The 24,503-nt window shown below is 44.3% G+C and overlaps 1 protein-coding gene across 5 annotated transcripts in view; it reads right to left on the bottom strand.

Moving 5' to 3' along the window:
• The window catches only part of LOC126266879 (uncharacterized), a 268,806-nt gene that overhangs the window by 149,674 nt on the left and 94,629 nt on the right, over positions 1-24,503 (bottom strand). For all 5 annotated transcript variants that reach the window (XR_007548941.1, XM_049971539.1, XM_049971537.1 and 2 more), the window contains 2 exons: positions 15,462-15,680; positions 14,085-14,415 (listed from right to left, as the gene is read on the bottom strand). Coding sequence is in view for 4 of the 5 variants with exons in the window: in XM_049971539.1 (XP_049827496.1) it covers positions 14,085-14,415; positions 15,462-15,680 (550 nt within the window). In the remaining variant the exon portion in view is untranslated. The remainder of the gene's footprint in view (positions 1-14,084; positions 14,416-15,461; positions 15,681-24,503) is intronic.

Here is a 24,503-nt window from a genome sequence, read left to right as displayed (position 1 = left end):
TAAGTAACTTTAACTAAAACTTCATTTACTGTTCTCTCTGTTGCTGTTTCTTTGCTCAGCTTCACAACAACACTATTGTCATTTTCATACAGGGCTAATTCTGCTTCTTGATTCAGCTAAAGCAGCAGATCAATAACATAAAACAAGTACAGTAGTGGGCCAATGGTCACCCCTTTTGGGCTCCCATTGTAATTTTTCCCCATGCAAATGATGTGGCATCCAATTTTGTATTACTTGAACAGCCTAAAGTAGCTTTTTGCATTCTGTTTCTTAAATAAGAACTCAACCAGGCATTTACTGACCTATAGATACCATAAAAATTTAGCTTCTCTAATAGAATATTATGAGTGACACAATCCAGTGTCTCTGATAAGTCACAGACAATGGCAATTGGTGATACTTTATCATTTATGGATTTTACTGTGTGCTCAATAAATGTATAAATAGCTGATTTAGTAGAATGAACCTCCTTAAATCCAAACAGCAACTGGCTAAATATGCTATTACTGCACAGGTGGGTGACAAGCCTGGAGTACTTTACCTTCTCAAAAATGTTTAAAAATGATGTAGGGAGTGACACTGGACGGTACTTATTTATATCTGTGGAGTCACTTTTTTATAGAGAGGCCTAACAATGGCATATCTCAATCTTAATGAGAAAACATCATGAGTTAACGATGCATTACATAAATTACTGAGAACATTACATATTACTGCCCCACAACATTTTAGTGTCTTATTGGTGATATTACCCAGTACATATGAATTTTTGCTTTTTAGAATCATAATGATCTTCCTTATTTCAGATGGGGATATGAGATTAATTTTTATTCCACTAAATGTCCTCTGTGTTGCTTCTTCGGTGTACTGCTTTGCTTTCTCTTAAGAACAATTTGCACCAATTTTCTAATCTATTTTTAAAAAGCACTTACTAAAATTATCTGCTACACATTAACTGTCTTTTACAATGTTCCCACTCTCTTTAACAAAAGTAGTGTCACCTTCTGTGGCTTCTTTCCTTGTCTTTCTTTTAACACTACTTCATCAGATTTTATTTTATTACGTAATCTGTCAATTTCAGACAAGATACACATATTCCTGGATTACTTCTTTCTTCCAACTTTGCTAAATATATTAAACTGTTTCTCAGCCATTACATGCTCTGGCTATTTTGTGCAAGTTCTTTTCAGGATTCCATAGATCTATCGGTAAAAACAGAACCCTTATAGGATCACTTTAATGTCAATCTGTTTGCCTATCTTTCCGTCTCTCTGCTGTTGAGACCCATTTTCTCTCAGGATGGGTAGAGGTATCTAGTTGAAATTTATTGCACGTGCTGAAGTCTGTGATTCCTTGACTGAGTGAAAAAAATAAGTCTCTATGTCAATGCAGATAAAAGATACAGCCATTTATGTCATATATTTTGATACTTGCAAACTCACTCATCAAAACCTATAGAGTACTCCCATTGATCAAAAATAATGAAATTTGTCACAAGAAGCAAGGTTTCACAGTACAAGTAAAGAAAAAAAATTCTGAAAATTGCTGATTTGAAATTAAATCACAAAAAGGAATTTTTTTGCCATTTGTAGTCTGTCTCTCTGTCCACATGTTAAAACGCGCTCTTTCTTAGGTAAGGGCTTAGGTATCAAATTGAACTTTATGTCAGTTAGTAAGGTCTGCAGTTCCTTGGCAGTGTAAAAAGTTTAAGCTTCTAAGTCAATGTAATCAAAAGATATGGCCATATATGTCACTTATTTTAATACTCACAAACTCTCTCTTTGAAACCTACAGACGATCACTGTACATGCCTGTTGAGCCTGCTGGTCTAGCGGTAAACCATATACCTGGAAACCAAGACGTCATGGGATCAAATCTCAGTCAGACTATAGATTTTTCAGTCTTCGTTTTAACCTACCTAGCCTTCAACTTTCAATGCTGTGATGAGTTGCCAGAAACAACATGTGGTTCTGATTACATGTTAAACTGTAGTTCTGGTTACGGACACACAAGTTACCAACATGGCATCCAGTAGAAAGGCTTGCAGCATGCCATTGTGCTAAACAAAATTGTTATCACCAATGTACATAATTAAGTTTGTATGGAATGCTCAAAGCACATGTACTACTCACACTTTTCTTCTTCTTCTTCTTGTGAAGAGATTCTCTTACCTGTAGAGATAAATTTTTAAGAAAAATGTCAGAATAACATTAGGCTCATTGTAAACTTCACTCCAGTCAACATCATTAAGCTTTCTTTAAAAATCTTCAGTAGTTCTGTCAATCAGCCTTGCTGTTTTCTAACAGTATAATGTAATTGGATAAGATTACAAAAATCTACTCAGCAAGTGGTGGCAGGAGAACGCACACATACAAAAAGGTTTAACTTACACAATCTTTTGGAGCGAGTGGCTCCTTCTCCCAGCAGAAGAGTTGAAGGGAAATGAAGAGGGGTGAAGGAAAAGATTGGACTAGTTTAGGAAAAGGGGTACAGTTCAGAAAAGTCACCCATAACTACGGGTCAGGGGAGACTTACCAGACAGGACAAAGAGAAAAGATTGATTGTTGGAGATTGCACCGGACGAGACTTAACTGAGAGCTTAAAGGTAGAGGACAGGATAATATACAAGAGAGAAATTATTGCTGAAACATCATGCACAATGTAATAAGAATGAAAAGCTACGTGCATTATATGTAACAGAGGTGGGAGGGGGTACAGCAAAAAATAGACAGATCAGAAAATGAAAGATGTAGAAAACTAAAATGGATTGAAGAAAGGAGCAGTTACCATGAAGAAATGCTGAGCCAGAAGGAATTAATGTAAATGGAGGCCAGGTAGGTGGCAAGAACCAAGGACACACTTTAGCAATAGTTTCCACCTGTGGAGTTCTGAGAAAACTATCTGGTGAAAGAATCCAGATGGTGCGTGTGTTGAAACAGGCACCAAGGTCATGACCATTACATTGTAGAGCATGCTCTGCAACTGGATATTGGTGTGTTGCCAGTATACACCCACTGCCTACAGCTGTTCATTCTAACTGATAACTTGGTTGCAGTCATGTCAATGTAAAATGCCAAACAGTGTTTACATAATGGTTGGCAAATAACATTGTTTCATTTCAAATGTGGGTCTCCCTCTGAAAGTACATGTTTTGCCAGTTACAGGGCTGGTGCAAGTGGTGATAGTAGGATACATAGGGCAAGCCTTGGCAAGGGGTGGTCCCAGGGGTAGTAGCCATTGGGGAGGGAGGTGGGTGCAGGAGGAGCATAGAGTCTAACAAGGATACGTGGAGAGTGGGAGGGCAATGAAAAGCTATTCTCGGTGTGGTAGGCAAAATCTGAGACAGAATGGGTCTTATTTCAGGGCACGATTTTAGACAGTCATGGCCTTGTCAAAGTAGCTGACCAAGATAACACTGAGTGACAAGTGATGTGCTCCAAAGTTGTTTTTTGAAGAAGTAGCAGTATCAGGATTGGCTGCGATGGCCTGGAAAATCTGCTTTCGAACTAGGCTGATGGAGTAATTATGTACAGCGAAGGCTGAGGTGAGAATGGTAGTTTATTGCCGTCAAGAGTCTGCATCCAAACAAATATGTTTGCCTTGAATGCCAAGACTTTATGGGGAGGAACTTTGACATTGGAAGGATGGCAACTGTCAAAACATAAGTCCTGTTGTTTGTTAATGGGTTTAATGTGGACATAAGTGTGTAGCTGGCCTTCAGTGAGGATGAGGTCAACATCAAGGAAAGTGGAATGGGATTCGTAATAAGACAATGTGAAATTTAATTGGAAGTCAGTATTTAAGAGATTTCTGTAATTTTAATGGGTCAGCGTCACCAGGAGTCCACATGGCAAAGATGTCATCGATCTATCTAAACCAAACTGGAGGTGAAGGTTTATGAAACCCAACAAAGCCCGCTCCATTAACCCATAAAAAGGTTGGCACAGGAAGGAGCCATCCTGGTTCCCATGGCCGTACCCCTGATCTTTTTTATCTCTGCCTCTCAGAGGAGAAGTAATTGTTGGTACGTAAGAAGTTGATTAAGGTAAGCAGAAAGGTTGTCATAAGTCTGGAATCAGGTGGCCACTGACTGAGTAAATGTTCAGCTACAGATAGAGCATGTACATGAGGGATGTTGTTATAGAGGGAGATGGCAAAACAGTGACAATAAAGGTGTAATGTGGGAGTGGGACGGGCATGGGTAGATATAAATTCAGTGGGTGCATCGAAGTCAGCAGCTAAAGGACAGCCAAGATTATTGGGATTGTGGATCTTAGGAAGAAGGTAAAAGGTGTGTGTGTGTGGGGGGGGGGGGGGGGGGGGGGGAGGGGGGGATGTGGTTTGGGTGGGGTAAGAAGTTCCCTGGATTGAGGTGTAAGTCCTTGTGATGGGCCTGGAGAGACTGCAGGTCAATTTGAATCACATGGAGGGGATCTTGGCAGCATATTCTGTGAGTAGTCAGACAGATGGCGTAGATCTGTTTTTTAAGAGTGTTTCTGAACTGTACGTGGAACTAAGTTACGGTATATAATGTGGCTAACTGTGCACTGAGATCTGACAAATCTGTTTACCGCTGGATAGGCACGCGTGTCCTTAACTACTGCTTGTTGGATGAATAGATTACCTATAAGGGTACGACTATCTTGAGCAATTTGGGTATGGAAGTCTGTGACCAAACCAAATTATAAACAGCTAAAAGCACCTCACATTTCCTGTTGGGTTCCTTCAAGAAATATGCATTAAAACATCACAAATTAATAACCCCTTCCTTCTCTCTGACAGAGAATACAATAATTAATCAAAAGTGTTTCACAAAAATTTCCCAATTGCCCACTGAAGACCTGTATATTATAAGAATACTAAATATTACATTTCCCAGTAGCAAGTCACAAGCACATGTCTTATACATCTTGATATATGCAGTATTGGTTGGTTGGTTTGTGGGGGTTAAAGGGACCAGACTACTTAGGTCATCGGTCCCTTGTTCCATGACCATAATAATACACGAAGAAAAGTTCAACAAGCAATAAACACATAACGGAGACGACAAGGGACGACACAGTACAAGAAAGACATAGACGAAGACCAGAGAAAAGAGATTAAAAGACACACAGATTGCGACGGTCATTGGCCGACCATGAAAATAAAACTGGAAAGGCCAACAACCAAGGGACACATTAAAACACCACAAACTAAAACCCCAGGCCAAAAGCCACAGTCGACACTAAAAAAAATAAAAAGGGACTCTCATATTGAATGATAAAAACCCCCTGCTCGAATAAAACGGAGAACTAAGTCAGCCATAGTAGAGTCATCGGTTAAAAGAGCAGGGAGTGTATCAGGCAGCGCGAACGTCTGCCTGAGGGCAGTTAAAAGTGGGCAGTCTAGTAAGACGTGTACCACGGTCAGGGCCAATCCGCAGCGACAGAGAGGCGGGTCGTCACGGCACAAGAGATACGCGTGCGTGAGCCGGGTATGTCCTATGCGGAGCCGGCAGAGGACGACAGCGTCCTTGCGAGACCCCCGCATGGAGGAGCGCCACACACTGGTTGTCTCCTTGACTGCCCGAAGTTTGTTGGGAGAGGGCAGGGTGCGCCACTCATCACGCCAAGCAGCAAGGACCTTCTGCCGCAATACGGATCGGACGTCACTCTCTAAAAGACCGATCTCCATGGCCGGGGAACTGACCGCCTGTTTCGCCAGTTCGTCAACCCGCTCATTACCCGGGATGCCGACGTGACCCGGGGACCAAACAAAGGTGACAGAGCGGCCGCAACGGACGAGAGTATGGAGGGACTCCTGGATGGCCATCACCAGACGGGAACGAGGGAAACACTGGTCCAGAGCTCGTAAACCGCTCAGGGAGTCACTACAGATGACAAAGGACTCACCTGAGCGGGAGCGGAGAAACTCTAGGGCACGATAGATGGCAACCAACTCGGCAGTGTATACACTGGAGCCAGCTGCCAATGACCGTTGCTCACAATAATCCCGTAGAGTGAGAGCGTAACCAGTGTGGCCAGAGACCACCGAACCGTCGGTGTAGGCCACCGCCGCGTTCGGAAACTCTGCCAGGATGGAAAGAAAGCGGCGGCGGAGTGCCTCCGGAGGCACTGAGACCTTCGGACCCTGTGCCAAGTCGAGCCGAAGGCACGGTCGGGGCACACTCCACGGGGGCAGACGGAGATTGGCCCGGAAAACAGATGGCAGAGGAAAAAAGTCAAGGCCACGGAGAAGGTCCTGGAGGCGAACCGCAATGGGACACCCTGACCGGGGCCGCCTGTCCGGAACATGGACGATCGAGCACGGGAACAGGAGACGGTAGTTTGGATGCCCTGGCATGCTATAAACGTGTGCGGCATAGGCGGCCAGAAGGCGGTCACGCCGGAACCGCAATGGAGGGACACCAGCCTCCACGAGTATGCTGTCGACGGGGCTTGTCCGGAACGCTCCCGTGGCGAGGCGGATCCCGCAGTGGTGTATGGGATCCAGCAATCGCAATGCTGAAGGCGAGGCAGAACCGTACGCCACACACCCATAATCAAGGCGGGACTGGATCAGCGCTTGATATAGGTGGAGGAGGGTGGACCGGTCGGCACCCCACCTGGTGTGGCTTAAGCAACGGAGAGCGTTTAAGTGCCGCCAGCATGTTTGCTTCAGCTGCCTAATATGGGGCAGCCAAGTCAACCGGGTATCGAACACCAGTCCCAAGAACCGATGCGTCGCGACCACAGCAAGAGGTTCACCGTCAAGGTAAAGGCGCGGCTCAGGGTGAACCGTGCGACGCCGGCAGAAATGCATAACGCAGGTCTTCGCGGCCGAAAACTGGAAGCCGTGCGTTACAGCCCATGACTGCGCCTTGCGGATGGCACCTTGCAGCTGCCGTTCAGCAGCGGCGATGCCACTGGAGCTGTAATATAGGCAGAAGTCGTCCGCATATAAAGAAGCCGCGACGGACGACCCCACCGCCTCAACGAGCCCATTGATCGCAATTAAAAACAGGGACACACTGAGGACAGACCCCTGTGGGACCCCGTTCTCCTGGACCCGGGAGGAACTATGCGACGCAGCTACTTGCACGCGGAAGGAACGATACGAAAGAAAATTCTGAATAAAAATCGGGAGCGGGCCCCTAAGGCCCCACCCATGAAGTGTGGCCAGGATGTGATGGCGCCAAGTCGTATCGTATGCCTTCCGCATGTCGAAGAAGACGGCAACCAGATGTTGGCGGCGCGCAAAGGCTGTACGGATGGCAGACTCCAGGGAGACCAGATTATCGACGGCAGAGCGGCCTTTACGGAACCCACCCTGAGACGGAGCCAGAAGGCCCCGAGACTCGAGGAGCCAACTCAACCTCCGGCTCACCATACGTTCCAGCAACTTGCAAGGAACGTTGGTGAGGCTTATGGGGCGATAGCTGTCCACCTCCAGCGGGTTCTTGCCAGGTTTCAATACGGGGAGGACTATGCTTTCCCGCCATTGAGACGGGAAAACACCCTCGACCCAGACGCGATTGAAAAGATCTAGGAGGCGTCGCTGGCAAGGCACTGAGAGGTGTTTCAGCATCTGGCTGTGAATGCGGTCTGGTCCAGGAGCCGTATCAGGGCAAGCAGAAAGTGCGCTCTGGAATTCCCATTCGCTGAAAGGAGCATTGTACGACTCCGCGTGGCGCGTGTGAAAGGAAAGCCTCCGACTTTCCAACCGCTCTTTCCGGGAGCGGAAGGCCAACGGGTAGTTCGTTGACGCGGAACACTGAGCAAAATGCTCGGCTAACCGGTCCGCAATCGTGTCAGAGTCGGTGCACACTGCTCCATTCAGCGAAAGCCCAGGGACAGAGACAGGTGGCCGATAGCCTTGGAGTCGCCGAATCTTGGCCCAAACCTGCGATGCAGAGGTACGGACGCCAATGGTGGAAACATAACGTTCCCAGCACTCCTGCTTCCGTTGGCGAATAAGGCGTCGGGCTCGGGCGCGGAACTGTTTAAAAGCAATGAGGGTCTCCAACGACGGGTGCCGCTTATGGCGCTGAAGAGCCCGCCGGTGATCTCGAATCGCCTCTGCGATCTCGGGTGACCACCACGGCACAGTCCTCCGCCGAGGTGACCTGGATGTACAGGGAACCGCAGATGCCGCCGCAGAAACGATGCTGGTGGTGACCGACTGAACCACCGCATCAATCGGATCAGTGGAAGGAGGTGCGATCACTGCGACAGATGTAAATAAGTCCCAATCAGCCTTATTCAGAGCCCATCTGGAGGGGCGTTCAGAAGAGTGACGCTGTGGTAGTGACAGAAAGATGGGGAAATGGTCACTACCACATAAGTCGTCATGGACCCTCCAGTGGATGGATGGTGAAAGTCCGGGGCTGCAAATAGAAAGGTCAATGGCCGAAAACGAGCCATGGACCGCACTAAAGTGGGTCGCCTCTCCCGTGTTTAAAAGGCAGAGGTCAAGCTGTGACAGAAGAGTCTCGACATCTCTGCCCCGGCCAGTAATCGCGGCGCTACCCCACAAGGGGTTATGGGCGTTAAAGTCGCCCAGCAACACAAAGGGAGGCGGCAGTTGTCCTATCAATGCAGCCAACACATGACGAGGGACATCACCATCCGGCGGAAGGTACAAACTGCAGACAGTAATAGGCTGAGGCGTCCACATCCGTACAGCGACAGTCTCTAAGGGTGTATGAAGAGGCACACACTCGCTGTAGATAGAGTTAAGGACGTAGACGCAGACTCCACCAGACACCCTCTCATAAACTGCCCGGTTCTTATAATAACCCCGATACCCTCGTAGGGCAGGGGTCCGCATTGCCGGAAACCACGTTTCCTGGAGGGCAATGCAGAAGAAAGGGTGACTGCTGACGAGTTGGCGGAGCTCAGCAAGGTGGTGGAAAAAACCGCTGCAGTTCCACTGGAGAATCACATTGTCCATGGGCGAAATAGGCGTGAAGGGACCGAGGAGGCAGATCACGTCACTGGGTCACCTGCTGTCACCGATCGAGGACCAGAACAATCGGCGTCCTTGGCATCTGAGGGTATGGCGAGATCCAGGTCCTCAGCGGACGCCATGATCTCCACCTCATCCTCAGATGCAGAGCCTGTATGGAGCGGTGGGGCGGATGCCACCGCGCGTTCCTTGGCCTTAGAGGCCTTCTTCTTCTTCTTCGTCTTCTCTCTCTGCTCCTTGGGCTTTACTGGCTGGGAGGGCTCCACCGAGTCAGTCTCCGGGACGGAGGAGGAGCGGGAAGCCCTGCGACCAGCCGCTGGCCTGCTTTTCAGCCATTGGCTGACGTCACCCTTCCCAGAGGTGGAAACCTGGGAAGGGAGGGACCCGAGGGATCCCTTGCGAGAGAGAGTCGCCGAAGAAGTCGGACGCTTCTCCGGCTTAGAGTTGGGGACTTGTGTCCCCGATGGTTGGGGGGGTCGTTGCTCCTGAGGTAGGTGGTGCAGGAGCAACAGATGGGGAAGTGCCCCCCACCATCAAGGGGGCAGGTGTAGTATTCCGGCTCAGAGTGTTCAGTGGAATCGGTGCAGCAGATGACAAAACTACTGTTTTGGCAGCGGTGGCATAGGAGCTGGTCAGAGCCACAGGATGTAGCCTCTCGTATTTCCGCTTAGCCTCAGTATAGGTCATGCGGTCCAGGGTCTTATATTCCATGATCCTTCGTTCTTTCAGTAGAACCTTGCAGTCTGGCGAGCAAGGGGAATGGTGTTCGCCGCAGTTCACACAGATGGGAGGCGGCGCACATGCAGTATTAGGATGTGAAGGGCGTCCACAATCTCTGCATGTCATGCTGGAAGTACACCGAGATGACATGTGGCCGAACTTCCAGCATTTGAAACACCTCATCGGGGGAGGGATATAGGGCTTCACATCACATCGGTAGACCATCACCTTGACCTTTTCGGGTAGGACGTCACCCTCGAAGGCCAAGATGAAGGCACCGGTGGCTACCTGATCATCCCTCGGACCCCGATGGACGCGCCGGACGAAGTGAACACCCCGCCGTTCTAAATTGGCACGTAGCTCGTCGTCTGACTGCAAGAGTAGGTCCCTATGGAATATAATGCCCTGGACCATGTTGAGACTCTTATGGGGTGTGATCGTGACGGAAACATCCCCCAACTTGTCACAAGCGAGTAACCGCCGTGACTGTGCAGAGGATGCCGTTTTGATCAATACTGCCCCAGAGCGCATTTTGGACAAGCCCTCCACCTCCCCAAACTTGTCCTCCAAGTGCTCGACAAAAAACTGAGGCTTGGTCGCCATAAACGATTCCCCATCGACTCGTGTACAGACTAAATAGCGAGGTGAATAAGGTTCGCTGCCAACCGTAGCCTTTCGTTCCTCCCATGGTGTGGCCAGGGAGGGGAACGATTGTGGATCATATGCCTGAGCGTTATATTGAGGCCGAGAACGCTTAGAGACTGCTGGCGGCTGGCCGCCAGCAAGAGATGATGTACCACGCTTCATCGCGGGTCATCCGCCCTGATGCCACCTACTCCGACCAAGGGCCCTCCCCACGGGCGCCACCCAGCCTCAGCAACGACACCTGGCGGGATGGCCATTGCCGGGAGTCCCGATGCCCCAAGGAGACAGGCATCTACTCCTTGGCATACGCGGGGAGTTAACGGCGCAGGCATCAGTAGAGCGATCCTGTGTTGTCAGGGGGCTACAACCGACAGGGTACATGGCGGCCCCACCACAACGGACTGGCTACCGTGCTGGATTCCAGGTGAAATGTAGTCGCATGATCGTCATTGGCGCATAAAGCGACACAGCAGAGCAGACTGCAAAAAACCGCACCAAGAACAAAGCCACGCCCTAGAGATGGTGAGTGGGCGGGACAGCTATGCGATGACGACCACCAAGCTAGAGATGGTAATGAGCGATGGACACATTGCACCTTGTAAGGCGCCCTTCCCCAATCAGCTCGCTCTTCGGAAGAATTTAGAAGATGGAGGTCAAACCCGGTAGGGGACCATCACATAAGGCCGAAACGTTTGAGACTCCTTTTAGTCGCCTCTTACGACAGGCAGGAATACCGTGGGCCTATTCTTACCCCCGAACCCACAGGGGGGTGATATATGCAGTATTCACACATTTCTAAATTTTCATATTTATATTCTATTTTATGAATGTGACAACTCCACCTTATCCTTACTGACTCTACATGAATATACAGCTAACTTATAACCACGTACACTAAGATTTTCTATACCTGTGGCTGTATGGTGCTGAGACACACAAATGACATCAATTTACTTCCAACTACTAACATCTTCCAAAAAAAAATTAACAACTCCTTTACATTAATTTTTACCTCCTAATTTTCTGACGAAGCAAGTGATTTCACTTTTCTCTTTATTATTACAAGATGAACTGGGAGTCTCTGTCTGTTTAATTTCCTTTAATGCTGTCTGTCTGTATTTGTCCTGATGTTGGTGTCTCACCTGGTCCCTATATACACAGAAATTTGCCTTTGTATGGTGGGGTCCATCCCCCTCCTATATTTTCTGTTAACAGATCAGCTAACTTGGCCTATCTCTCCAACTAAAGTAAAGGTCATGAACAATTGGGTTGGTGCATAAGCCTACCGTTTTCCCACTAGTTTAATAAACACAACAGACACACATAAGAGAGACTCTAGCCATCAATAATATATTCTCCTTCACTATTTAAAATAGTTTGCCAATGCTGGAGTAATGTTTTGAATCCATGGCTGCAGAAATCAAGTGGTTTTGAGGCGAAGAACTCATCAAACCACATTCAGAGCACATTTTCATCCAAAGTTGAAGTTCTTTGAAAGTAATTTGATAGAGAGCACAAAAGGCGAAAATCTGAGGGTGCAAGATCTGGTGAATTAGGTGGGTGACATCCGAACCCAACTGCTGTATAGTGTTTTTTGTCAGTCTAACATAATACAGGTGGGCATTATCGTGGAGTAGCATCACTTCAGGCAGTCTTCCGGGTGGTTGTTCTTGGACTGCATCTGCAAAATGTCTGTCTCAATTGCTGACAAAAAATTTCAGCAGTGACAGTTACACCTCAGATAAGCAATTCATAGTACACCACACTGTTGCTGTTTTGCCAGATGCCTAGCATTATTTTTTGTAGATGCACATAGATCTTTGTAGGGGAAATTGATACTCTGTCTGGCCTCATCTATTCCTTCTTCAGGTGTTCTTCATATAGCATTTCTACAGGGGCACATAAATTGACAGATGTAACATCATGAAATTTTTCTCTGACTCTAAAAGTGTACAACAGGATTGGGCATAGACCTGGACACTAGAAACCAAACTGTATATTCTCGTGAGTAGAACAGTGAAAATTTTTGTTTGTTTACCTCTCCCACCTAGTCTCCTGAACTGCTGAAATTCCCACTGCACATTTCAAATCCTCCTCATATTTACTGTACACTGTTCCAGCTTAACACGCGATCTAGTGTTCCATTTTTTAAATATATTTATTATGTCTTCTTCCACAGACAAGCTTACACCCCCTCCTACCCTCCACCCCTGAAACAGGAAAACCTCTCCATCATCCATAATGTAAGTGCCTTCAATAACACTGTGTCCCTAGAAGTGGTATTACTGATACAAGATTCACAAAAACCAGAAATATGCTTCAGCTCCTTCAGTTTCGATCACATCTTTTACTGACATATTGTCATGCTTCTAGCTTCCTCCCAAAGTAAAGAATAAACAGCTCCAAACTTCAGATGGTTTTTAATTGGAGCTGCCAGCAGGACCTGAAATGTCACCTCCTGATGGCACAGGGCACTGTTTCATAGTTATTTTGGAATTTCCTCATATTAATTTTCCAGTAACACTGGATAACATCACTCCAATAAATTACTGCTCTGTTCTTTGAGAAAAGTTATCTATTAGATGAACATTTAATGTCACCATACTTTTTGATTCACCCATATCTCATCCACAACTTCACTGCTCCATCTATACTATTTTACATTAAAAAAAAAAACTTTTTTCTTCCAACCAGACATATATATGAGGAGTTATTATTACCTTTTTTCATAGCTAACTTCTGGCATATATTAACAACTAAAATTTGATGTGACTTATGTTAACTGTGAGTGAAAAAATATTTTTGTAGCTTTCAAAGTATTTCATAGAGCTCCCTGTGCAGTAAATAAGCAGTGGCACAAAGTACTAATCCTACTGTGACCATGGGAAAGGTCTTAGTGAAGGTGATTAGCAACATCTGAACTGTTATGGAGTGTAAAATGCACATCAGGATTGTATGACGACAATGATAAAAGTTCCTGCAGTGTGGTTTTGAATTTCTGTTGTTATGTATGAGTATGGTCTAATAGGAAGAGAGAAGGAGAAGACTAGTGGCACCACACAAGCCGTCTTCCCTACAACAGCACATGAGCTTCAAACTTTTTCTGCCCTCACTTACCAAATCATGCTGAGAAGTTTGGAATTTAACTGAGAACTTCAGTTTACAGTCTGGTTCTGAAGCCACCTCTTTTTCCCATGTGGTCAAATACTGGAGATGTACGTTCCTTCCCCCATTAGGATTCAAATGTGTATGTAAAGGCGGGTTTCAAATCTTGACCAAATACCACTACACTGATATCTCTCAGAAATGTAAGCTCCATGAACAAAACAGTACACAATTTGCGTGAACTTTCGTCATATCTTTCATGGCAGACTGGAGATCTGAACGAGATTATTTTGAGAAGGTCTTGATTCAATGCCTAGTAAGTCAGGAATTTCCTGTTACTTGTACCTCGTTTCTATGTCAAAATTTCTTTGTGTATGATAAACATATCAAACTATATCACAATAATTTTGTGTGGCCTACAAATGGAAGGGTGAATGATACCACATAATGGAAGAAAGCAAGAGTGTAGCACCTATAGGAGAACCATGTCTGCTAAACGATTGTGGTGCTCAAACCAAACTTCAAGTTTGGTGGTTTATTATTATTTTTTACTGGATAAGTAAACAGATGCAGCAAATGATAATGAACATTCTGCACAGAATTATCAATTTTTAAAAACTACAAATACATACATGAGTTCCAATGAAAAAGCTAGTAAATACAATTACCTGGAGTAGCAGATCGGCTTCGGTCCTGTGAAGGAACTCCAAGTTTGGCAGCTCCCCGCTGGGGTGGGCATGGGACAGACCAGCGGCGAGGAGCAGTTGCATCCCCCTCTCCCCCAAGGTCGGTAGCTGCAGCCTCTGACCATCTGCGATGTGGCCACGGTGGCACTGGGGCATACATACGTGCCAGACTCTGCTGTAGTACACCGATGCCACAGTCAGGGTCATGGGAGGAGCTACAGCTGCACGTTGGCACAGAGCTCAAGAATTCGCTACATGAAGCACAGAACTGTTGCTGCAGCTTCACAAATGTCATGAGGCTGCCACAAACCACCTGTTCATCATGAATGAATAGTCTAATAAGTGACTGTACTAAGACACTGAGATAGACACAAATGATAGGGTGAACAGGATACAGTGACTGGCCAATGAGTCATTTAGCACAAGTGACATGATAATTAAGAGCACAGATGTTAAAAACAGTGTGTTGATGGTCATACTGGAAGAGAAAAGTTATTATGATGTTTCTAGTTAGCTGTACTTAAATACACCTGAAATGATTAGGAAAGTATTTTAAATAGCAGGTACAGCAATTACAACTCTAATTACTACACTGGGGACCAAATTGAATGCCCTCAAAGATTTTAATAATATTAAATTACAATACCTCTAGCCACTACAGTCAATCATATGCATTCTAGCAATTGTAAATTCTGCTTCAATCTTATCTCCAACAGAGAATGATAATCATTACCAGAAGCAATTTAGAAAACAACTGGTGTACAGAGCAGTCATTTCCATGTTCCAAATGATAAAATTGGAAATTTGCCGGTCTCTCAAAGTTGTTTGCTAATACAGACAAATTATAAAGTGGGCGCATAGTAAACTAAATATCACTGTTCAAGAAATTTCAACAGTTCACATTTTTTCTGTGCATCATCAAATAGTTACATTTAAAGGATTTGTAGCTTTGCCCCTGAGCAGATTTCTGTGAATTATATAATACTGCAATAAAAGTCATAGAAACAAGAAGCACACAAAACATGTATATATTTATTTATTTTAAACTTGTTGCCCTTAGTTAAGGAATTGTCTTTACAGGAAGCCTCTATCATAGAGTACAATTACATATACAAAAAATAAACTAATATATTTGCATAGTGGTGTTTGTCTCAGAACTTCGCTGAAACTTTGAATTATCACATTTCTTCTAGCATTTAGCTTTTTGTGAAGATTAATTAATAATGTAATTAATATTATGTCACACATTTCCTTACTGAGCACGCCACAAAACTGCAAGAAAACAGTTAAAAAAAACAGCATTTTCAAGATAAACTAAAATACACAAATATGCCATTGAAGTTTGTGGGCAACTGTTACCTGACTACTTTCGGTGTTATCTTGATTATTGACGTCCTGCAAAGTCGTAGTAACCTGACTTTTTACTGCTGAAGTGGCAGCTGCAGTTGCCTTCACTAATTCTTCCCATGCAGAGTGACACTGGACTGCAATGGCATATGATGGAGAATTTGTGTCTCGTACCATGCCCCCAAGAGCCTCTGATAGTCTTGAACCAGCACTACAGAGGCCATTTAGCATCTGTGCAATAAAAAATTATACCTCTTACTCAAGTACACAGAAATTTGCAACAGTAACCTAATTCCCAAAGTCAATTCTACCATACACACACTCTCTCTCTCTCTCTCTCTCTCTCTCTCTCTCTCTCTCTCTAACACACACACACACACACACACACACACACACACACACACACACACGAGAGAGAGAGACTGTGAAGTCATCCAGTTCAAAAATTTGTACCATAGAAATGGAGATCATTACATAGAAACAGATGAGACAGACACTGTGTAACACACGTTAAAATATTTGATCTCTGAATTATGCTGGAGTCTATGCAAAACTTTGTCATCAGGTAAAATAGCAGGAAGATTTCCTATTTCAATTTATAGCTGCCCCCTTATTAGGTGGAGGAAATTGCTGGTCATGGCCTTGTCTCAGAAATATCTCCAACGAATACTAACAATACTCCATTAAAATTGTGGAATTGTATGATATCTAGAGGGTGAACCAGAATGCCACCAATGAGCTTTAAGAGGTGATAGTATAGGCCAAAAATAGAAAAAGTATTCAATAAATTTGGGCTCTAAAACGTAACCCTTAAGAGCTATGAGCAGTTGTTTATTAGAAGAGATGTGTTTCACAGCAGTGAAGAGGGACAGCTGCTAATAGCTCTTAACGTGTAGGATTTCAGGGCCATATTTACAATTTTTTATCTTGTTTTGTTCCATACTACTACTACCACCTCTTAAAGTTTGTTAGTGAATTTCAGGTTCACCCTGTATATGACAAGCATCAAAAACAGGTTAGACCATTTGTCAGAATAAAAACCCATTCATAAATGGGCACAGAAGGATCAAACACCTTTATGTTAGAATTTAACACTGCAGTCAGGAAGTGGTACCCAAATCCAAGGAACTACCCTGTTAAATGAAAGTGGTATTTTTCCAATTAAGCTGCAGTATGACCTCTTCTTTGTTACAATCCAAGTGAAAAAATGTCATCTTAATTTAATAAATTCATTGTTGTGGTGACCATTAGAACAACTGTACTGTGCTGGAAATAAGTGTTAACTCAAATGTACACTTAAACTGTTTAAGGCTTACAGTAAAATGATAAATTTTTATTTGCCCCCCCCCCCCCCCCACCCCTTACATTTCCATCAAGCTGAAGATACTGACAAAGATTGAGGGTTGTCCAAATGGCCACTCGTTCTCTCAAACAGAATGCAATATATATCTTACACGTGTTTGGATCTTCATTTAGTCTGGACACAAACTAATTATTCTCAGTGTGAAGAGATGAACTTGTGGTCTGTGATGTACAGTTGTTTGCGTCCTTTAAATCTAGTATGGAGGAGACTGCTTACTTTATAAGAAGTCCACTATTTTATTGCACTTTTATTAGGGTAGTAGTAAATATTTTTGTGGGGTGGTAATATTGACTAATTTGAATAAAACATTCCATGTAACATCTGCCTAATTTTTATTGGCTACAGATATACAGTTCTCAGAATGCAACTCAGACACACGCTCCTAGAAGGTCTTAAGCTAAAGCAAATGATTAAGTTCAAAGTAAGTTTTCATACTCTCCACCTCTGACTTGAATGAACTCTCAAATTCTTTTGGCAACACCACTTGTAGATCTTCTGATTTCATCTTGGCATTCTTCTATGAAGGCAACACAACTTATTATCCAAATGCCCAACTCATCTCTTGTGTTTATTTTCACCTTCCAACTATCCCCACATGCAAAAATCTAAAGCAGTAAAGTCTGGGGACCTTGGTGACCATGAAACACAACCTTTTCTGCCAATCCCTTTCAGCCCTGTAAAATTCACAGTATAAGTAACTCTTTATGAACTATGCATCATTTACTCTGTGTTTCAGTATATTCATCAAAGTGTTATTAAATAACACTTGTGATCTAAATTGGGGACTACAAAAAAATTCATAAGTTTATCATTGAAGTGTCATCTATAGTGCAACCATCCTCCAAGTAAACACTTTTTGAACATCTGGCTAACTTCATTTGTGTTTCACATCACATGCAGAATGTGATAAAATTGACTAATACTTCTCTATGAGCAGTAGCATCAATCGCAACATATGAATACAAAACTAGTAAATTTGGCACCCATTCTGAACTGTTTTAGGGAGGAACTCTTTCACTTGACTCAAGTTATCAATCACACTGTCATGTTGTCAGCACACTCAAGTCCAAATCAGAAAGCAGGGTCATCAATAAAGTACAGCACTTAGCACTGATAGCATATTTATTACAAACATCAATGTACTGCCAGAACAGAACAGAACTCTTGGATGGAGAGTTCTGCTACAAACATAAGAAATTTCGAAAACCTTCCACAAACAGTAAATACTGTATAACAAATAACTGCTAGTAGTCAGGTTTGAACTGGTGACCTAAGGCAAAGCATGCACTGATGCTATCTGCTATGCCACAGTGAATACACCACAGCTCACGGCACTGCTCTGTCTCTGGAGGACAACAACCCACAGTTTCAGAAGTTCTTGTTGGAGCCGACTACAGCACCTTGGATCTAGATCTCTTCGATGATTCTCTGTATGGCAGCACTGGTGGGCCCTAGTGTTCTGGTCGTGTTGTCACATCCCTTTCACCAAGATGAGCGTTGGTTATGGGCTCCTTCTATCGAAGTTTCACTATTGCTGAGCATGTGCTGAGTTTACTTGAACTGTAAGTCCCCATTGTCGATTTGTGCCTAAGGACTGTAGTAGGGCAAGAGTGATGTGTCTACGCTTTTGTCTTCTTCATGTAAGAAGTCTTTCGGCATGTGTTGACGTCCACTTACTTTTTATTTAATGACCAGTATTACGAGCAGACAAGTGGAGTGGCGATGGGTAGTCTGTTGTCTCCTGTGATCGCAAATTTCTTTATGGAAGACTTCAAGGAATGTGCATTGGAGTCGGCGCCTTTGAAACCCGCCTGTTTCTTTAGATACGTTGACGATACCTTCATTGTTTGGCCTCATGGTAGGGAGAATTTGAATGCCTTTCTAGAACATCTGAACTCGATTCACCCGAACATTCATTTTACAATGGAGGTGGAAGAGGATGGTTGCTTTCCATTTCTTGACATGTTGGTTAGGAGGAAGGATGATGGATCATTGGGACATGCAGTCTACAGGAAATGTATTCACATCAACTTGTACTTACAGGCTAATAGTTGTCACCATCCGGCTCAGCGTGGCGGGGTACTTTGTACCTTGGTACACAAGGCACATGTCATTTCTGACGCTGAGACTTTGCCAGCTGAGCTGTCCCATCTTGAAGCTACATTTCGTCAAAATTGTTATAGTGATAGACGGAGTGAACGTGCACTGTGCTATCGACCAACTATACATCGGGTGATTGATGATAGTTCTGAGTCAACACCTAAGTCAACTGCCTTTTTGTCTTACGTAGGAAACACGTCCAACAAGATCGGTCGTATTTTACGGAAACACGTCCAACAAGATCGGTCGTATTTTACGGAAACATGATGTGAAATGTGTTTTCCGACCTCCAGCTAAAGTTAGAGCACTTTTGAGTTCCGTTAAGGATGATCTTTGACTGCGTAAGGCAGGTGTATATCGTATTCCTTGTAGCTGCGGCATGGCATATATTGGTCAAACCATCATCATGACCATGGAGGGCTGATGTACTGAGCATAAAAGGCACACACGATTACAGTAAGCAAGTAGATCTGCTATTGTCGAACATTGCTTGGATACTGGTCACCCCATGGTATATAACAACACCGAGATATTGGCATTCACGTCCAGCTATTGGGACAGTGTTATTAAGGAGGCAGTCGAGATTAAATTAGCAAGCAACCTCGTTAACAGGGATGGAGGTTTCTGTTTAAACTCTTTTTGGAATCCGGCTCTCTCCCTTGTCAGAAAACAGAGGGACAGTCAATGCTACCTCACCTGTGAATTCGTAGTCTCACTATCGATAGCTCTGACTTTTCTCATCTTTGGTGGCACTAGTGTTCAGTGTGTGTGTGTGTGTGTGTGTGTGTGTGTGTGTGTGTGTGTGTGTGTTATCTTTCCTGCTTCAGTCTGAGAACCGTGGTTTTAAATTTGCACATACGTCACCTGTCCGTTGCAGTTTGCCTTGAAAATGGCGGGGTGTTCTCCCGCCAAAATATCGGCAGTCGCTGAAAGTGTTACCGGGATGAATTCCCGGAAGTTATTTGAAAGTGAATCCACTGTTGTTTCAGCCTCACAACCATGGTGCAGAAAAAAAACTGTGTGAATCCTGTGTTGTATACTCATGTCACAATGGGCAGTATTGTATCCCACTCTCTGTTCAAGGTGATTGTACATCAAGAGCATATTTGTCAATGTCTTATTAAAGCATTCTGCGAGGTCATTCAGCTGTGTGGTAGGCAGTTGTAATCCTGTGGTTGATGTCACAACATGAAATTACCTGACAGTAGTGTCAACTAGAAAACTTTTCCACTATCAAAGATCATCAGAAGGCCTGCCCAGTGATTCAAAATTACGTATTCTACACGGAAATTTCCAGAGCTTCAGGATTTGGTACAGCTTTGGTGACACTGATACCTGCATCTGCCACCAGTTCTGTTCCACTAGCTCATAGTTCTTCTTAAGCAATGATCCATTTATTTACTGGAATTCTCCTTTGGTCAGTTCCTCATTCTTCAAGGTTACTACAGATTTCATCAGTGTTGCTTTTCCCTTTGGTCAGCAGTAACATCATTTACCATAGCAACGACAGATTTCATACACACTGCTGTGTTCTGCTAAAGGATACATTGATAGGCAGTCAGCACCCTTGTGTTTGTATTTGATTTTATATACCACTGTAACATTCACCTGACATCTCACTGCTATCTCGCCAGTTGACCCAACGTATCTTTCAGACAAGTCAGCCACCACAGACAATGGGGGTCTGTCACAATCATGAATGGTTTGTCAAAGAAATATGGCCAGAACTCCTAGAAGGCTGGAAGCATAACATATCATATTTTCAGCACTTTCCTAATTTGTACTAGCAATGCAACCGCTATCGTCGATATTAAGTTCTGTCTCAGCATTCTTGTCATACACTTCTAAGACAAGAGAAGATATTTGGGCCCCATTAAGGACACAGAGCTACCTTTCTGGCACATCATTTCAGGAAAATTTGGTGACTCCCTGTAGTAGTTCTTGCTAGGGATGTGTATTATTAAGTCCTTTATGAGAGTAGTAAGAGTACATTCCGAGAAAACTTCCCACATCATAAATCTGCCTATTAGTGGAAAGTATAACTGCTCATATTTTCTCTGGATTAGGACAAACTCCATCACTATACACTAGGTGACCCCATATTTTTATTTCTTGGGTAGTGAAGATGCACACTTTTAGAATTATACTGAGGCCTGTCAGTCTGAACACACTTCAACACAATTGTCAGGAGGCTAAGATGTCCTTCAAATGCTGTGTCATCGAGATAGCAAAAACACTGCATAAATTTCAGATGTTAAAGCAGGTTATTCACCATATTTTGAGGTTGGATGGAACTTTATCTAAAGCTGTATAACCTTGAGCTCACAGAAACCATTAAGTGTTATGAAGGCAGGCAGTATTTTCCCAGTCAGATTCATCAACTTTGATTTGCCACCTGCCTGTCTGCATGTTTGCAATTGAGAAATATTTTGCTTCTTTCCAGCGGTCTAGGATGTCATCAGTGAGTGACAATTAGTAGACATATTTTTTCATGATTTTGTTTAGAAATTGGTAGTTGATGCAGAAATGCCATGTACGATGTTCCTCCTTCAAAAGGTCCACAGGAGAGGACCAAGGACTCTCTGAAAGCTCAATGATATCTTGCAGCATCTTCTCTACTTCTTTCCTGTTCACCCATTGTCCAGCTCACTACACCCTACCTGAGCGCTGGTTAATTGATAAATGATCCCCAGTGTTGACACATTGTTTTATGATGGGCCATTTAGTCTGTCTTTTCTCCACTACATATTTAAAAGCATCTGGAAATTGGTACAGAACATCTAACACTCACTGACGTCCTTCTTCGGCTGGCTCGGCTGCCCTTACGCACATACCTTTATATGCTTTTATGCTGATACTACGAGGGAAGGGCAATGGTAGAAAGAGAGGCAGTGTTGGTAGGAGGACAGGGCAGGAGGCTAAGAAGGGAAGTTAATGTTCAGAGAGAGAGAGAGAGAGAGAGAGAGGGGGGGGGGGGGGGGGGGAGCAGAGGGGGAGTAGGGGGGATGGAGGGAGGGAGAGGGAGGAAATGGAGTGAGGAAACATACATGAATTGCTTCTTTGATTTAAACTCAAATTAATGTTCATACGTTGATCAGAAGTCACAGTCCTAACCATCAGTTATTATGAGTCTATGTTATATCAGTATTTACATAATGTTATAATCGGCGCACGAGCGATGGGACATTGCATCTCTGAGGCGGTGATCGAGTGAGGATTTTCCTGTACGACCATTTCACAAGTATACCGTGAATATCAGGTATCCGGTAAAACTTCAAATCTCTGACACCGCTGCGTCATGAAAAAGATCCTGCAAGAGCAGTGGGACCATCGACAACTGAGAGAATCGTTCATCGTGAAAGAAGTGCAACCCTTCCGCAAATTGCAGCAAAATTCAATGCTGGTCCATCAACAAGTGTCAGCGTGTGAACTATTCAACGAACCATAATCGATATGGGCTTTTGGAGCTGAAGGCACACTCGGGGGCGGAGGGGGAGTAGGGGGGATGGAGGGAGGGAGAGGGAGGAAATGGAGTGAGGAAACATACATGAATTGCTTCTTTGATTTAAACTCAAATTAATGTTCATACGTTGATCAGAAGTCACAGTCCTAATCATCAGTTATTATGAGTCTATGTTATATCAGTATTTACATATTACCAACAATACTAAGATTATTTGTTTTGATTTTTTTTTTTTTTTTTTAGGGCCCAAAAACAACTAGGGTCATATGCGGCCATGTCAAAATTGTAGATACGAAGACAAAGAGAGGCATTCAAAACAACTACATATCAGTCCCAATGGACAGAAGAGGAGATAGCTAAAAACAGGGACATGGAGAAAGGTCTATAAAATATGTCATACAGAAATGGAGGTCCAGAAGTAAAAATTAAAAGGCCTTCATCAGATTGCTATGACAAATAAAAAGTAAAATGTGGTCGACGGCCCACCCATCATTTGCTAAAACAGACAATAACTCAAGACAGCAAACACAAATGGGAACATAAGCAGTTAAAAAAAGTCATTCCATAAGGAAATGGCAGAAAGTCAAAAGTTGAGCACAATGAGCACAGAGTGGTGGGAGAGCACCACTTAACAAATGGCAATGGCTAAAAACGCAGTGCCCGATTTGCAACTAGTTAAAATGATCTCCTCATGGCAAGAGGGCCCACAGGTGGTTGTCCAAGACACTGGGAGAGGCTTAATACCCAGAGCTTGTTCCCATGAGGGAAGGATGAGTGGTGTTGCCGAAGAGACATCACCTGTTGACAGATGGCAACACAGTGATCAACGAAGGGAAGATAAGAACTAGCGGGCTTAGGTACGAGGACTGCAGCCTTGGCAGTAGCGTCGTTTCCTGTCAGAGTGACGTGACCAGGAGCCCACAAAATTTAACAGTGACTTCATCAAGAGTGAGAAGTGGCAGTTTCCTGCACCTGTTGCACTAAGGGACAGATGGCGTACAGCACACAGAGGCTTTGAAGAGCACTGAGATAGTCCGAGCAGATGACACAATTGAAAAGCCTGTGTTGCCGGATGTACTGCATGGCCTGATACAGGGCGGAAAGCTCTGCTGTCAATACTGAGCAGTGTTCCGAAAGCCAATACCAAAAAACATCTGTGCCAATGACAAAGGCACACCCGACACTATGGTCAGTCTGAGAGCCATCAGTGTACACAAAGATACTATCGTGAAGTTTCATGCGAAGGTCATGGAGCTGAAGGCGATAGAGTGAGGTTGGAGAAGTGCCCTTAGGAAGTAAATCAAGGCCAAGGTGAAAATAGGCTGCTGCATGAAGCCAAGTTGGTGAAGGGTTCCCCCCCATTGGGAAAATTGCAGGTAGCGTGAAGTTAAGCTGCTGGAGCAAGAGCCGACAGGAGGCAACAGAGAAGACGGACGCACATCATACTGGTGATCTAGGGAGTCATCGAAGAAGGATGTAAAGAATAGGTGGCCATGCATGGCAGACAAATGGCATACATATCTGCAGAGGAGAAAGTCGCAATGGTAGGACAGCAGCAGTTCAGCAACTTCTGCATGCAGAATGTCAACCAGGTTAGTGTATAAGGTGCCAGTAGCCCAACGGATGCAACAATAGTGGAAAGTATTGAGGCGGCATAAGAGGGATCGACGTGCAAATGAATGAACGAAACACCCATGATATAATTTTGAATGGATGAAGGACCAGTACAAATGGAGGAGGGTGATTCGATCTGCACCCCAGCAAGTACCATTGAGGACATGTAGGACACCGAGAGACCGCATACAGTGGGCCTCCAGGTAAGACATGTTGGAGGACCGAGACAGTTTCCTATTGAGCATGAGCCCCAGGAATTTCATAACTTCAATAAACAGAAGAGCAGCAGACACAAGATGTAAATGTGGTAGAAGAAACCAATAGTGCCGCCAGAAATTCATACAAATGATTTTGTCAATGGAAAAACAAAGGCCATTGTTGATTCTTCATGATTAAAGGCGAATGAGACATCGTTGAAGATGCCGCTCATTGAGATACATATGTGGAGAACTGCAATAGATGGCAAAGCCATCAATAATAAGGAAGCCGGAGATGCCCGGCACGAGACAGGCCA

Source organism: Schistocerca gregaria, chromosome 4, assembly GCF_023897955.1.
Source record: "Schistocerca gregaria isolate iqSchGreg1 chromosome 4, iqSchGreg1.2, whole genome shotgun sequence".
Classification (NCBI taxonomy): Eukaryota; Metazoa; Arthropoda; class Insecta; order Orthoptera; family Acrididae; genus Schistocerca; species Schistocerca gregaria.
This window is presented reverse-complemented; position numbering and strand designations above follow the sequence as displayed.